The 16,647-nt window shown below is 34.9% G+C and overlaps 5 protein-coding genes across 5 annotated transcripts; 3 read left to right on the top strand and 2 right to left on the bottom strand.

The window, feature by feature from the left end:
• Positions 580 to 2,037, top strand: LOC104791921 (BTB/POZ domain-containing protein At3g56230). The gene is made up of 3 exons (XM_010517927.2): positions 580 to 940; positions 1,056 to 1,238; positions 1,497 to 2,037. Exons 1-3 carry the CDS (start codon positions 734 to 736, stop codon positions 1,950 to 1,952), a joined length of 846 nt encoding a protein of 281 aa, XP_010516229.1. The 5' UTR covers positions 580 to 733; the 3' UTR covers positions 1,953 to 2,037.
• Positions 2,329 to 3,996, bottom strand: LOC104791920. Its single transcript, XM_010517926.1, has 4 exons — positions 3,774 to 3,996; positions 2,952 to 3,083; positions 2,695 to 2,868; positions 2,329 to 2,591 (listed from the first exon to the last, which is right to left on the bottom strand). Exons 1-4 carry the CDS (start codon positions 3,852 to 3,854, stop codon positions 2,505 to 2,507), a joined length of 474 nt encoding a protein of 157 aa, XP_010516228.1. The 5' UTR covers positions 3,855 to 3,996; the 3' UTR covers positions 2,329 to 2,504.
• LOC104791919 lies at positions 7,435 to 9,535 on the top strand. The gene is made up of 6 exons (XM_019246836.1): positions 7,435 to 7,596; positions 7,734 to 7,800; positions 8,403 to 8,510; positions 8,608 to 8,706; positions 8,848 to 8,973; positions 9,139 to 9,535. Exons 1-6 carry the CDS (start codon positions 7,567 to 7,569, stop codon positions 9,285 to 9,287), a joined length of 579 nt encoding a protein of 192 aa, XP_019102381.1. The 5' UTR covers positions 7,435 to 7,566; the 3' UTR covers positions 9,288 to 9,535.
• LOC104699156 (U4/U6 small nuclear ribonucleoprotein PRP4-like protein) lies at positions 10,001 to 11,305 on the top strand. The gene is made up of 2 exons (XM_010414493.1): positions 10,001 to 10,676; positions 10,857 to 11,305. Exons 1-2 carry the CDS (start codon positions 10,001 to 10,003, stop codon positions 11,303 to 11,305), a joined length of 1,125 nt encoding a protein of 374 aa, XP_010412795.1.
• Positions 11,737 to 13,493, bottom strand: LOC104791916 (probable sodium-coupled neutral amino acid transporter 6). The gene is made up of 5 exons (XM_010517923.2): positions 13,102 to 13,493; positions 12,818 to 12,970; positions 12,534 to 12,737; positions 11,966 to 12,431; positions 11,737 to 11,864 (listed from the first exon to the last, which is right to left on the bottom strand). The coding sequence occupies exons 1-5, from the start codon at positions 13,463 to 13,465 to the stop codon at positions 11,744 to 11,746; spliced, it is 1,308 nt and encodes a 435-aa protein (XP_010516225.1). The 5' UTR covers positions 13,466 to 13,493; the 3' UTR covers positions 11,737 to 11,743.

The raw sequence follows: 16,647 nt of genomic DNA, 5'->3' as shown, positions 1-16,647 counted from the left end.
ATATTCGTATATATCATGTCGATGAATGGTGCGACGTGCTTACACTATACATATTTGCTGTTGAAAGGTTGGCAAGTCCTTTTCTTTTTTTTTCTTTTGTTCCCAACTTTTTACGTCTTTTAGCTTTTGAAGCTATCCGTAGTATCTCAAATCTCTATATTCTTATGTCCTCTCTAATCAATTGTTCATGAGTTAATTTTACTAATTATGTACGTTTAACAAATCGATCATGTACATGCGAAGCATATACAGTCAGCATATAATAGATCAACCACTAAATAATAGATAAATCCGATAATTATTATTTAGTGATTTATCTTAATAAATCATTATCCATATCAATTATTAATACATATATAATATCACATGAAGGTTCCAAGTTCCAACCATACAATACAACTGCATGCCCCCAAAAGATTCCTTCATGACTTAAATCATTTCATTTGCGTTGTTTAGTTTGTTAAATTATGCTCAACAACTCTTTCCGGAAACAATCATGTAGCTGAGTTGATTATTAACGAAAACTATAATAAAAAAATGTTTTCAAGAACGTAACCATCTCTAACCAACAACAACTCTTGAACAATACTTTTAACAGCTTGCGTTCGAAGCAAGAAACTGCTCCCCCTCCATCATCTCCCTATATTGATCTTCTTCATATGCTCAAGTTTACTTCATAAAAATTGGGAGATAGACAAATAGAGAAGAGGTAACTACAAACTAAGAAAATTCAATGGATTGCTCAATCTGCACCACAATGCCAACTATTTTAAGACCACCAAGGAACACAATATGTGGATCGTGCTACGAAGGGGCTAAAACCACTATCGCGCTGCTCAAAGAGCTTGAGGGCTCGAAAGAAGATCATGACAAATCGACCCATGAGTCTACCGTCAAGAATGGCTCATCTCTTTCTTCTTCTCCTTTGTTTTCTTGTGAGGTAAGCTCCTTATATATGTTTGTTAAGTTTTCAATTTTTGATTATATATATCAAAATACATCAATATATCGACTTTATATGAGTTTTCTATTAAATATTTGTTCGAGAATTCCAGCCACAACCACTAGAGAAGGTGATCAAATGGATGAAAAACATGAAAGAAACCGACGAAGAACAGAAGAAAAGGATAGTCTTCTTGAGCAGCTTTGTTACGGGTTTCAAAGAACAGCTTCATGCTGACATTCTTCTAAAAGCGGGCGATGATGGCCCTCCAGTTCTTGCACATAGAGCTTTGCTGGTAATTCCATTGATCCTTTTTACTTATTTTTGTGGCATTGATTAGTTTTTTCCTATTATATTTATATGTTATACTAATAGCTAGTGTGTTGACAATCAAATGAAATTAAAATTTATATATAAAAAATGAAAAAACCCATAATTTATAATCAAAATTCAATATACCGTTGATAATTAATATTTTACATCAACCATAAAAACAACCATACTATATATACTTTGTTAATTAAAAAAAGACTTGGGTGTTTTCAATATATAGGCTTCAAAATCCGAGATCTTCAAGAACTTTCTAGACTCAGACGGATGCAAAAGTGCTCCAGAAGACGCCATAACGCTCCAAGAACTTAACTCGGAGCAACTTCAAGCTCTCTTGGAGTTTCTATACACCGGCACATTGGCTTCAGACAAGTTGGAGAAACATGTCTATGCCTTGTTTGTTGCGGCAGATAAGTACATGATTCATTACTTGCAAGAGTTGTGCGAGCAACATATGTTGAGTTCCTTGAACGTCTCTAGCGTTCTCGACGTTCTTGATGTCTCGGATCTTGGTTCGAGCAAGACGCTGAAGGAGGCTTGTATAGGATTCGTGGTGCGGAACATGGAAGACGTCGTTTTCTCGGATAAGTACGAAGCTTTCTCTCAGAAAAACCAGCATCTATGTGTGCAGATCACAAGAGCGTTCTTGATGGAAACGAGAAGCAAGAGAAGTGAGTAATTAAACTAGTAGTGAGCTATCAGTGTATATTTTGTATGGTTTTATGTAATAGCTGTTTAATTAATTGATCTGATTCAAAGCTCCAGTCCAGACCAATTTTACGAAGGAAAACTATGTTTTACAAATGGCCCATATTCAAAGCCCACTAATAATGCAAAATAAGCTCATTAACCAGCAACAAGGACCGATTAAACGTTAATTAACCTAGCCAAGGGTTTTGAAATCGAATCGACGAAAGGACAAGAGAGAACAGCTAGAGTTGAAAAATCGAAGATGAGATCAAGAGAGGATCTTCTTTGCTTTTGAGCTGATCAAAGTAAACAGAGAATAGGAATGGTGTCCTTTTGAATCTCCAAGCTATACAAGTTTTCGCATATTAGTGATGAATTAATTATTTTTGGTGCCACGAAAATTACTTGAGAAATTTGAATAATCAGAGAGACATACAATTGATTTTTTCTCTTTCCGTAATCATATGTATGACTAAGATCCCTTTTAAGGTCAAACAAAATTATAAATATCTATAGATACGAATGAATACTTTTATTTGGATCATGCATGGCTATCACTCCAGGTCCTGATCGCTTCTGCCACTGCCTGTCTCACTGCTTCAGCATCCATGCTGTCTCCATCATCATTCTGTAAATATGTATCCAATAAAAAGTAAAATAAATATCCTTACATTCGTTAGTATTTATTATTATATTATATAATGATGGTGATGAAGAAGAACTGTGTTTACATGTGATGAACCAATGGCATGCAAGCTAAATGTGTCTGTACATGAAGCCCTAGCTTCAACAACATCAAGTCCAAGATCTTCAAAGGTTTCAAGAACACAAACCAACATGCCTTCCTCATTCTTCCCTGACATTACCTTTATCATGAACCCTTTCTCTAGGGTTTCCACTGTAACCTACCAATATACAATAACCCAAAAATTATTAGTCAATGGTTCTTAATATAAATGAAATCAATGTATACTTTATATGTTTATACCGTAGGATTTGAGTCGGATGGGTCGCAGAATGATTGCTCAGACATGTTCTGATCATTGTTGAGTTTTTGGACTTTTTGCTTAAGCTTTTTGATATAGTTTGATGCATCCACTATGATCGATGTTTCACTCTCCTGCAAAACATGCGTTGCATATATATCAGCGATACTGCTCAGTTTAAATAATCAAAATGACAAGTTTAGTCCCTTTTCTCGATGATGCTCTGCCCCTTAATTTATGTATCTTTGTTAGAAAAATATATTCAATATGATTAGGAGTGAACCAAGTAATATATATATTTGTTGATCGGAGAAGTAAAATTGAACATAATAAGAAATTTTTTAAAACATAGATGTTTCATATATAGTTTTTTTTTTACTTTTTCTCAAAGAAGTATACTTAGAATTAGTGAAGTATATATCACAAATCGACTAGCTAGTCAAAATTTAGTGTTTCTTGATACTCGTAAAAGCAGAGTTTCAATACATATATATATATATATATTTATATAATTAAATATTCATATGACAAAGATGTATATATTTAGAAATATATGAACGGAGTAAAGTTTGATTTTTTTTTTTTTGAACAAACAAGTTTGATCTCTCTAATGAATGAAAAGAAAGATAGAGATCACCTAAGGAGATATATGTGGACATATATGAATATGTATGTTCATCTAATGAAATATACACATAAATATAGTAAATATATAAATAGTAGGACTGGAATTTAATTTATGATCATAGAAGAATCGAATTATGTCGGGATAAAAAAAAAGGAAAAAAGGTAAGAATTAAAATAGAATGGTGGAATCTGATTACAGCATGAGAATTAGTGATTGAACGAAGCAAATGAAACTTCTCACGAAGAGAGGAGCCTCTCTTGTGTTCCCTCGAAACCATTCTTATATGCTTTAATTGGCTTTTCCTTCTCAATTCCTCTCCGGTTCTCGTCTATATATATAGAGAAAGTGTATATGAGTGAGAATGATGATGTAGAGATGTGAGTTTCTTCAAAGTGTATAAAGATCCTCTCTCGTCTCTCACATGTCTACCGTGTAGTCTCTATTTATCGCTACAATATATGATATATACGGACAAATTCGATTGGTATCTCGTGAATTACTTGCTTGCATCTATGTTTAAATTACACGATATTCCACATATTTATAATATATTATATATTATATATATTATACGTGAGAATATTACTGCATTAATTTAATATATTTTACTCTTAAAAAAAAACTTAACTAATGTAAATTTAATATACATGTAAATTGGTATATGCACAGGATAACTTAAGTTGCAAGAATATCCGACAATTAGTCTCAAGATAGGCGTGGATTTTGGTTCAGAATCTCTCGATAATCAATAACAAAACTAAATAACAGTAAAGTCATAATTTCTAAGATAAATACAACTACGTAGTGAAGATTCAAATGCATGTTCATGTTATTCCTCTTTTCGATTGAGAATTGATTCTTGTGCTTATCATGATCTACATTATTGTGCCGTAATTAGTCATGACCAATTCTCTTCAAAGGCATATATACATGTGTGCGCAACTGCGCATGAGTGATTCTTGAGTGTACATATAGTATTTGGAGAAACGAGGAGATCGGCTAGAACTTAAATAGTAATCATATGAGCTCGTGATGGAGGAAGAAATAATATGAGAAATGTTTGTACATATATTATATATATATACTAAATAATTATTAAAATAGGAGCATCGAAAGAAGTTAAAGAAGAGGATAAAAGCAAACAGAAGAATGTTAGTTGTGATATTGGAATGCCTCCAAACACTCCTCACGGGGATCTTATGAATACCCTTCTCTCTCTCTCTTCACCTATCCACTATCTTCTTGAATATATATATATATATATATATATATATATATATATTCATATGTACCTTTATATATGTGCATGCATTTGCATATATACATTCCATTTGTTTTCCTTTCTTTTTATAAACGGTCTGTTGGATCATAATCTTATCTGATAGATGTCTTCTTTTTTGTCACATTGATTTTATTTGAGTACAAATCAATTATTCAAAACGTCGAAATTTAAAACGTAGATTAGAATACTTCTAAGAGTTGGACATTTTTGGGGGTTAATGACTTAATGGGTAATAGCATTGCAAACATTAGTTTCACAACTAAGCTAATTAAGGGAACCATTGATTTAATTCATTCAATATAAACCTCTTTGATAAAAACAAAACCAAATTAAAGTTACACAAGAGTATGCAATATTGTGATGACTGATGAGTATATAAGTAAGGGTATAAAATGGTCTATATTCTACAAGGACATATAAGTACCCATAACCCATCAATTCACGTGTGCCGGTGAATCATCACCACACAAAAAAAAAAACACTGATCTACACAATAGGGAAGCTCATTCTTGTCACATATAGACTCATAGATATCCCTACCATTTCTCATATTCTTCTACTTTTACAGACTGTTTTCTCCTAATTGATTAATTTTTTGATTAGAAACGATGATATTTAGGGTTTCAATTGCTCGGGATTTGTCAAAGAAAATTGCACTCACGTGATTTGCACTTCGGGAAGTACACTCACATGCAAAAATTCACGATGTAAAATGAAAAACAAAACCTATTAATCTCTAAAGTTAAGAAGTAAATGGTGTTGTTGTCATGGAGAGTAGAGAGAAAGGGACGTGAGCGAGAGAGTTTGGACATTAAAAAGTTCATATGCAAAGGAGTTTTTGTCTCTTCCCTTATATTCTACTAGAAATATATTTTTGTACTGCTGCATATTATTCGCGTTTTACTTCGGCTTTGATAGAAGTGGCTATGTGTCCGTCGACCACACGTTATTGTAATTACAAGATTGAATTTGCATCGTTTGAAAATATAATAGTCAAGTTTTTTTGGGTTAGTAAAACAAATAGGGTTTTCTTTATAGAGGGTTAGTTTTGATTTTTGACGGTTACAAAATAAGTCGATTTTACTTTATAAGTTACAACTATTATAGACGACAAAAATATACAACTATAATGTGTCACACTACACTATAATTAATTAATAATTAATCAAGATGACATCAGTCGGTATATATACTCATCGTCTAGAAAAATTGTAAGAATAGAACAATATGCATATATACTTTTCTAAACAAATGAACACATAGGAAAAAAATGTCACATAATATTAAAAGTGATATAATTGACCAAAATTGCATAGTTTTAAAAGAGTATCATACCATTTCTTTAGAAAATTTTATGCACGACCATGTATGTATTATCTACAAACCGATTATACTAAAAGGGTAATGACATCACCCTCCCAAAAAGGCTTCGTTAGCAGTCAAATTGGTTACTAAAAAAAAAAACCGGGTTAAAAGTGACCAACTATCAGAATTAATAGACTATTTCATTTCTTCATATATTATTGTTATGTATCCATCCTTCGATTTTTATTATATAATAAGTATATAAAAACAAAATATAAAAAATGTAAGAAGGTCTCGTGTTCGTGACAGCTCTATATCCTTTGTCTTCTCCCCATATGTATCGTATTCCCTTGTCCGAATCAAATATCATTCCATGACACACCTAACTGCACATTTTGATAATTTTATGATTACAACAAAAACTGAAAAATCTTGTGACCGAAGTAAAAAACAAGAAAAAAAAAAACTGGAAAATCCAAAACTGCAGAGGCTACTACACAAATACCACGTGTGAAGAGATCATTAGAAGGCTTCCATTGTATTAGGGAAAAGATTCATGCATCTAACTTCGGTAATTTTATCAGTTTACTGTATATTATATGTTAAACGTACGGTGTTAATCCACATAAATATATTCTTGGCTTGCTGCATTGTCCATGTCTCTCTCGTTTACATGGTAATTAAAAGACAACTCATTAGTTAAAAAAACTCCAAAGAGATGTGAATTAGCGCATATGGACTGGTAATTGAAGTTTTAGAAAGGATCAAAAGGACAAAAATAAAAATGAAACATATCTTAACAAGAATGTACAAAAACAAAACCCATACCATCTGCCCCACTCTCTTGTTCTAAGTGACAAAATTATCATAGAGAATTAGGTCACGGGGGTGGCTTTTGGCTATCAAACATCACTCCTTGTTTTCAAATTGATATATTATATTTTTTTTCGCGTACCATATATATATATATATATATATATATATATTACATTATTACATGCCTGACGAAATTAAATATAGAAATATAAATTCTATTTTTAGTTTTTATTAGTATTTTGGGTTACATGGTGTTTTTAATTTTTAAGACAGTACGTCTTTAAACAATCATTATGAATTCCTTTACCAACAAATATCTCGTATCATAGAAAAAAAAACTAACACATGGATCCATAAAAGTTTCAATATGCAAGCATAAAAGAAGCCCATTAAATATGTTATAGGCTCCTTTAGGCCCAATTGTTTCTCTCTAGCCTTTAGCACCGCCGAGAGAGAGTGAAGAGCTCATCGAAGATGGTCTAAACGTCAATGAAACACCTGATGCTTTCGAGTTACATAAGTGAGAGCAACAACGATACAGACGCAATCAGAAGAAGACGAAGAAGGTTTCGAGCATTGACAAGTCATGCGGATTCTTGCTGCTCACCTAGCTAATGTAATTTCCCCAAATTGTTCGTTTAAAGTTCCTCTCTTTTACCATTGTCTAAGCGTTTCTGTGCCTTTCTCGTCATCAATGGTTTAATGGGTCGGTCGTCACCGATTCGGTCTCTAATCTGAAGTCAACTTTTGCAGCATTTTCGCAGAGGAAGAAACGCGTATCATCCTCGATCTCGGAATTATTCCTCGGTGAACAAGAAAGGTGCCTCCTTTTCCCTTCTCTCCATGCTTCAATCAAGTGTAATAGTATGTGAAGAGATCGACTCGTGAGCTTAAATTTAGAGTAGAATAAGACCAGACTGTAGTAATTTTGATTTTGAAATCTGAGTAGATTTTTGCTCAGTAGTTGTAATTGAAGTCTATTCTCACTTCACACTAGTGATGATGAGATGAGACTGGTTGCTTTGTTTGATTCATTTGATGAGAGCTTTTTTTGGGTTCAGTAGTTGTAATTGAAGTCCAAAAGTGGTTGCTTTGTTTGATGCATTTGTAGTTTAATCCTTTAGATACAATGATAAAGACTAGATCATAAGAGTATAGGAGTTTCCTGAAGAGTGTGAACTGGACCCAACAGACAAGTAAAGGGACTTTAGATTTTAGTGTTTTGATGTCCTTAACTTTTCTTGTCACTATTTACTCCATAGTTTTGATGAATTCGTAGTTTACTCTTAGATTCAATGATGAGGGAAAGATCCATAAGAGTAGAAGAGAGTTTGGAATTAGACTCAGCAAATAAGAAAGAAAAAGACCTTGAGATTTGTGTGTTGTTGTTGATTTTCTTGGCTTTGCTTCTCCATTTTGTAGATGACCTTACATTGGAGGAAGAAGCTGAGAGGAAAATAGGCTGGTGTCTCAAAATTTTCTTTGCTGGGACAGCCACGTATATTGGATACCAGTTTTTCCCTTACTTGGGTATGTGAATATCTAGTTTGGAACAGCTTTGTTACTTCTTTTAATCGTGAATCGTTGTTGTATGTTTAACTTTACTGACTGGCACTTACTGTCTTAGGTGATAACTTGATTCAGCAATCCATATCGCTTTTACATGTGAAGGATCCCTTGTTTAAGAGAATGGGAGCTTCTAGGCTTTCCCGTTTCGCCATTGATGGTAAGCTCTCTCTCTAACTCGAATTACTCTCTGATTGTTTGCTGAAAAGAGAAAGGATTGATCTATACTTATTTGGTCTCACCAGTGGTTGAACTTGTTTCTGGGTAATGTATTGTAATGATTTGGTTTGGGTCTATAAAGATGAAAGGAGAATGAAGGTTGTAGAGATGGGTGGGGCTCAAGAGCTTCTACATATGTTGGGAAGTGCTAAAGATGACAAGACAAGGAAAGAAGCTCTCAAGGCGCTTGCTGCTCTCTCTAAATCAGGCAAGTCTTGTTTTAAACACGTTCTTTTGTGATTCTTCTACTTATGCAATTTCATCGATTCATTGGATATAAGAACCTCAGGATTGCTCTTGCTCCTTTAAATGTCCTCTTGAGCATGCTTATTTCCCCAAATGCATCTGAATTTTCAACCCTCCTTGACTACAGATGAAGCTGCCAAGTTCCTGGACTCTAATGGAGCACTCTCTATTGTCAAATCGACTCCAGATTCCTTGGAAGATTCAGACATTTCAACATACAAGTCAAACATACTTGAGAAGCTAGATGATAAAAACCTCACTGTGTCTCCCAAGTAAGATATTCTTTTGAAAAAAAGGATCACAAGTCTAGGTATCTCCATAGACCATAGTGCTAAGCTTTAGAACTGTATAATTTTGTTTTCCTTTTTTCCATCTTATAGAACTCTTCATTTTGTTGTTGTTCCGGATGAAAGAAATACAGAGTCTGATTCAGACAAATCAAGCTTCAATTCTCAATACTCAATAATGTCTGATTCATATGTTCTTTGTTATGAATGGAATGCAAGAAGATAAGTTTTAAAGAATTGTAACAATTTATCTTTCCCTGATTCATTAGGTTCCTTAATTAAATATATCTGTGAGGAGAAGAGGTCACGTGGCTAGAAGAAAAAAAGGAAATTGGTTTTTGATTTGGAATTTATTTAATTATTATTACCATTTTAGTTAATCTATGATTCTATTGTAATCCTAATGAGAATAGGGAATTTACTTTTCTTATATATGTTAAGTCTTTTGCTGCAAGTACGTACATGCTCATTAGAAGAGCAGCAATTACCCACCGAGAAATAAACAAAGAATTGATTTCGACTTCGTCTTATTATTCTCAGAGCAATTCTTTTTTCTGTTTGTTTGATTCTTAATCACAAAACACCAAGAGGTTTTTGTTTTCTCGGAAGAGAGTAACGAGATTCGTGGAATTCGTTGGGGGGTTTCGATCTAGATTGCTATTTCGGTGGTGGTGACTTTTAATTTGGAGATTTAAGGAAAACATGGATCCCAACACAATGCAAGATTTGTTGGTAATGCGTCCTACTGCTGTTCCAACGAATGACAAAGCTGTTAGGGATCGCCTTAGACGACTTGGGAAGCCAATTACCCTGTTTGGAGAACAAGGAATGGAGAGAAGATCTAGGTTGAGTAACCTTATGGGTATGCTTACTGTGGAAAAACTACTTGAAACTCACGTCGAAGAAGAAGATGCGGCTCTAAAAGAGCAAGCGTATGATCAAGTACCTGTATACCCTTTTTTTACCGAGGGTCCAAAGGAACTGAGAGAGGCTAGAATAGAAATTGCCAAGTTTTCTATCAAGAGAGCAGCTGTCAGGAATCAGCGTGCAAAGCGGCAGAGGGATGAAGAGGCTAAGTTGGCTTTAAATCATGCTAGAGACATGGTCCTGGAGTGCAGTAATTTTGGAGAGGATCGTCCTCTTACCGGCTGTTCTTTCTCTCGCGATGGAAAGATACTTGCCACATGTTCTCTGAGTGGAGTTACTAATTTGTGGGAGATGCCTCAAGTTACAAACAAGATTGCTGTCTTGGAGGACAAAAAGGAACGTGCAACTGATGTAGTGTTCTCCCCTGTTGATGACTGTCTAGCAACTGCTTCTGCTGATCGAACTGCAAAGCTGTGGAAAACTGATGGAACACTAGTACGAACTTTTGAAGGTCATTTGGATCGTCTTGCACGCGTTGCCTTTCACCCATCAGGGAGATACCTAGGAACAACCAGCTTTGACAAAACATGGAGACTGTGGGATATAAACACAGGTGCAGAGCTGCTCTTGCAAGAAGGTCACAGTCACGGTGTCTGTGGAATTGCATTTCAACAAGATGGAGCATTAGCAGCTTCTTGTGGGCTTGATTCACTCGCACGGGTTTGGGATCTCCGCACTGGTAGGAGTATTCTTGTCTTCCAAGGAAAAACCAAACCTCTACTCTCAGTGAACTTCTCTCCTAATGGTTATCACTTGGCATCCGGTGGTGAGGATAATCAATGCCGTATTTGGGATCTAAGGATGAGAGAGTCATTGTACACTATAGCAGCTCATTCTAACCTTGTGTCTCAAGTGAAGTATGAACCACAAGCAGGTCACTTCTTGGCCACTGCCTCATACGACAAGAAAGTCAACATATGGTCGGGAAGAGATTTCTCGCTCGTTAAAAGCTTAGCAGGACATGAGTCAAAAGTCGCCTCTCTCGATATCACTCCAGATAGCTCGTGTATTGCAACTGTATCACATGACCGCACCATCAAGCTTTGGACGAGAAGTGGAAATGGCGAAGATGAATCATAAGTCTAGGTATCTCCATAGACCATAGTGGTAAGCTTTTGAAGAACTGTATCATTTTGTCTTTCTTTTTTCCATCTTATAGAACTCTTCATTTTTTTTGTTGTTCTGTAGGAAAGGAATACATAGTCTGATTCTTTTAAATTAAGCTTCAATTCTCAATACTCAATAATGTCTGATTCATATGTTCTTTGTTCATTCATAATGGTATGCAAGAAGATACGTTTTAAAGAATTGTAATAATTTTTATCTTTCCCTCATTTAAGTACATAGCAACAAATATTGCACTTCCTATAGCTATTACATTGCATTTCCTGAGAAAACCTATTTCACAAAAAAAAATATAAACATAAATGCTAGCAAAAGAAAGGGAAAGCTAATGATTTTACAGATTTCTTTGAAGTGATCATAGAGGGGGACTGTTTGCAAAAAAAATTCCGACGGTTAGTTTGCTGCAAGGCTGTATAAATTTGTCCAAATAGCAATAATGCTAGTAGCAACTGCAAGCACAAGCATTATCGCAGCTACGAGCTTCTCTCTAGAAGTCGATACACCATGGACATTCCTACCATTTCAAAATCATAAAACAAGTTAAATAAGGATTTTGCAGGAAATTTCATCTAATAAAGGTATAGACGTATAGTAAAGATGACAGAGCTGATGCACCTTAGAACAATGGCGGCTGGGAATATAAATCCTATTGAAACAGTGGTGGTTGATCCCAAGAACTGAAAGAAGTACCAAATGTCCGGCACAGCGATTGCAGAGAAGAAACAACAAATCAGGAGAGCTAGAGTGAGTCCGACGAATCTTATTGAGTCATTTGCTAAGGAAGGCTTCTTGGGGAACAAGAGTTCATCGAGATTTGCTCTCAATGAGAAGTTCATGAGAGGAAAGACAAGCATGAGGTGAAGCGCGTAGCTGAGTCTGACAACATCATTGAGAAGAGAACCAATGGAAGAACCAGAGCTCTGGTCAAAGTTCACTAGAACATCTGACATGGTTGCATCTCCAAACAGAAGATACCCGAAGAGTCCAGTGGCGAAGTAGATGGCAGCGCACAAGATGACAGAGAACTTAGTTGCTGGGATCACATGTAATGGATCTTTTAGCTCGAATCCAATTGGATGAACTGCATTATTATTCATCACAACACCAAACTCAGAAACAGGACAAAAAAAAAAAAAAACAGAGAAGCAATAACCGATTGGGTGTAAGAGGCTGGGTCTTATACCATTGAAATGAAACGTGAAGGCTGTTACTATAACAGGGGAAGCTGTAAAGAGTTTCCAAAACGATCCTCCATTTTTCAACTCTGGGAATAGTCTTGTATTCTTCGTTTGCCCATTCACTAACGCCGAGATCGCCAGCACGGAGCTAATGACAACAAACAGAACCGCAAGAAGAAACGATACCGCAGAACTAAACGCTAGTCTTTCTACATAAACATTTACAAAAAACAATCAACAATCTCATAAACACGATTAACTTCTAGGTTTTAAAACAAAGAAACTTTACCAACACGTCTGCACAAGACCAATGGAAGCAAGACGAAGCAGTAGACAAACAACAAAGCGAATATTCTCGTGTTCCACCAGCAAGAACCAAACCATTCTTGCAAAACTCCAAGATGTTCAGATCCTCCATTTTCATTACCCGAAAGCACATCTCCTGAGAGAGAGAGAGAGAGAGAGGAGAGAGTAGACACACACACAAATCGAAACTCAGCAAATCTGTTGTTAAGCTCAAATAGTAGCAGAACTAAACCTCTAAACAAAAGTTAGATCCAGATGAGTCTTTACCTATAATAATGGAGATTACAATAATACAACCAAAAGTGGCAACCGTCGTAGCAACCTGTACAGCGACGGATCCTGTTTTGCCAAACGACTCTTTCATAGCTCCGGCGTACGTAGTTGATCCTCCGGCGAGTGTTGATTTCATGAGAAAGCCAGCAGAAACTGTGGAAAGCCAAGCAACGATCGTGATTATCGAAAACGCTGGGATGATTCCGAGAACCTTAAACGCCGCCGGCATTGACATTATTCCGGTTCCAATTATGCTCGTCGCCAAGTTAAAAACGATGCCTGACGTTGATGATCTATGCTTCTCAGACGAAGGCTCTTTTTGCTTAGGCAAGAGATGAGTTTCGATCTGTGGTGACATATTTTTACTAACTGCCGGAGAAACTTAAAAAAATTTGCCGGCGGGAAGAAGAAGCTTTCTTTTTTTGGGTTATGTGTAAACGGCTTCATATAGCCCACACGGGTATATACCCTGGGGGTATAATAATGGAAAGTACCGATATACCCTGGGGGTATTAGCCTTCACCGTTTGCCGTTTGGGGGTAACACAGGGAAAATGATTTTTGGCCATTGGGAAACCTGACAGGCTGGTCTAATTTATTTATTTAGGAATTAGGATCACCAAAAATGGTCTTCCGTCACGTTGTTGAAAAACGTATAAACTATAAACATTACACTAAAATAAGAAAGGTATACCTAAAATGTTCTTATTTAATAAACAAAACCATAGAACTATCCAACAAATACTGAAATATATATAACTGGTCCAACTCCAATCAATTTGCCACTTGGACCTCTTAAGAAGAATGCATCTAGATGAAAAAGTAGCCACAAGTGTTTTACCGTTTCTGGTCTCATTTTTTCTCAGTTTATACAGTCTATACTTTTTTAATTAAAGCATATACTAGTTAGTACTCCAAAACAAATGTTTAAAAAAAAGATCGTTGATATAATGAAATACACTATATTCATTGACGGCCTCAAAGATGGCTCACGTCACGTGTAATAATTAAACTTTAGAACAGACAGTCTCTTCGACACATTTCATCGAATGAAAACGAAAGGACGACGAATGTCGAATTCAAAACCTGATACACGAAAAACAAAATAGTACTACTACTAAGTTTCTTTTTCTATCAATTCATGTGATCTCCGATCTCTAACGCAGAGTAGAGTACCAAAGTTTAGTCAGTTCATATTTATCGAATTTGTTTCTATAATATATTAATATGGCTATTGTTAGTCTAGTTTCACTTGACATTGTTTTTAATTTCGTAAGTAAACAGAATACATGATTGCATCTGGTTCATTAAGTAGAAAGTATACAAAAAAAAAACGTTTTATATATTATCCCATTTATACTATATATTATACATGTTCAGTTAACTCTTTTTTTGCATGGAAAGGTTTATGTTTTATCATCTCCTGTAGATGAAAGAGCATCAAGAATTTCATCACCGGTGAACTCTTTGGTTAGAGCACTATTTATCTATGTAATCTGGTGATTACACTATCCGATCAGGCTACTGGCTCAGCATGCATAACCAAGACATGGTAATTGCACAGGATCAAATACCACACGGTTCGGTTTCCCTAAAAACAGAGTATGGAAACTGAAAATTTTACCTAATATTAAACATTTTCTTTGGTGAATGATGTCAAAAGTTTTACCTTCTATCACTCGACTTAATACTGGGAAGGAATCTTGATCCTGTCTGTCCCAGATGCTTTCAAAAAGATGAAACAATATAACATATTTTGTTCTACGGTAACTATGCTACAGAAGTATGGGATTTGTCCAACATTCCCATAACTATATTCGAAGCTTTGAACTACGACAGTGAGCAAATCCTGACAGCTTTTTTAGAGATGGAACATATGGATGATATGACAAAATTAGCTCCATTACAACCCTTGTGGACAATGTGGCATTTATGGAAATCTAGAAACAAATTTATTTTCAAAAACCACACAATCCCACCAAGGACGGTAGCTCTCCGAGTTAAAAGTGAGACTGAAGAATGGTATTATAACAATCTTCAACACAATGCAGTATTCTCGACTCATATACAAGATTCATCATTGTGGAGCAGACCATCACAATCAACAATAAAGTGTAATTACGATGCAGCTGAAAATTGAAACTGAAAATTTTGCCTAACATTAAACATTTTCTTTGGCGAATGATGTCAAAAGCTTTACCTTCTATCACTCGACTTAATACTTGGGGAAAGAATCTTGATCTTGTCTGCCCCAGATGCTTTCAAAAAGATGAAACAATATAACATATTTTGTTCTACTTTAACTATACTACAGAAGTATGGGATCTGTCCAACATTCCCATAACTATATTCGAAGCTTTGAACTACGACAGTGAGCAAATCCTGACAGCTTTTTTAGACATGGAACATATGGGTGGTATGACATAATTAGCTCCATTTCAACCCTTGTGGACAATGTGGCATTTGTGGAAATCTAGAAACAGATTTATTTTCGAAAACCACACAATCCCACCAAGGACGGTAGCTCTCCGAGTTAAAAGTGAGACTGAAGAATGGTATTATAACAATCTTCAACACAATGCAGTATTCTCGACTCATATACAAGATTCATCATTGTGGAGCAGACCATCACAATCAACAATAAAGTGTAATTACGATGCAGCTTTTGATAAATACACAAATCAAGCTACGGGGATGGATAGTTCGAGATACATATAGTGTTTCACAAGGTTGGGGGTCACAAAAACTAGGTTCTGCAACTTCCCCTCTCCAAGCGGAGGCAAAAACATTACTAACAGCCATGCAACAAGCCTGGATAAAAGGACATACATCTATTTGTTTTGAAGGAGATTGTCAATTACTTACAAAAATACTTCATAACAAACATTTTGATATCTCCATTGAAGGAATCATTCATGATATAAGATGGTGGCAGTCACGATTTCATTCTGTTGACTTTGTTTTTACTAAACGGTGTTGTAATACGGTAGCTCATTTGTTAGCAAAATTTAGATGTCTTAACTGTACTTTCTATTTTGAATGTTTTAGACCACCTGCTTGGCTAATTCATCCGATGTATGTAGACTATATTAATTCATCAATATAATTCACTTTTCAAAAAAGGCTAATAATTAGGTAAGGTTTCTGTATATTTCCAATTTAACTAACCAAAATAAAATACAATGCGCTCTATTTCTATATAAAAATTAAAATCCTAACTATTGATTTTCGAAGAAATTATTAAAGTTTCATCAAAAAGATGATAGCCAAAAAAACAAAAAAAAAAATAACAGATTTATTAGTCTATTAGCATATAAATATTACCTAGTGAGGGAAGCAACATGTAATATCACTTCGATTATTTCCTTTTATTTACCTATTGCTTGTATATGTATATTAATAAATAACTATATTTTTTTTTGTTAAAGATAATAAAATTAGATGTTAAAAAAAAAAAAAATCTAACATCAGCTGTTATTCGCTTTTGTATTCCCCAGCACTTTTTAATTTTTTTCTATCAAAAAAAAAAAAAAAAAAAAAA

Source organism: Camelina sativa, chromosome 6 (genome assembly GCF_000633955.1).
Source record: "Camelina sativa cultivar DH55 chromosome 6, Cs, whole genome shotgun sequence".
Classification (NCBI taxonomy): domain Eukaryota; kingdom Viridiplantae; phylum Streptophyta; class Magnoliopsida; order Brassicales; family Brassicaceae; genus Camelina; species Camelina sativa.
Note: the sequence above shows the minus strand (reverse complement) of the source record. Positions and strands in the feature narration are given on the sequence as shown.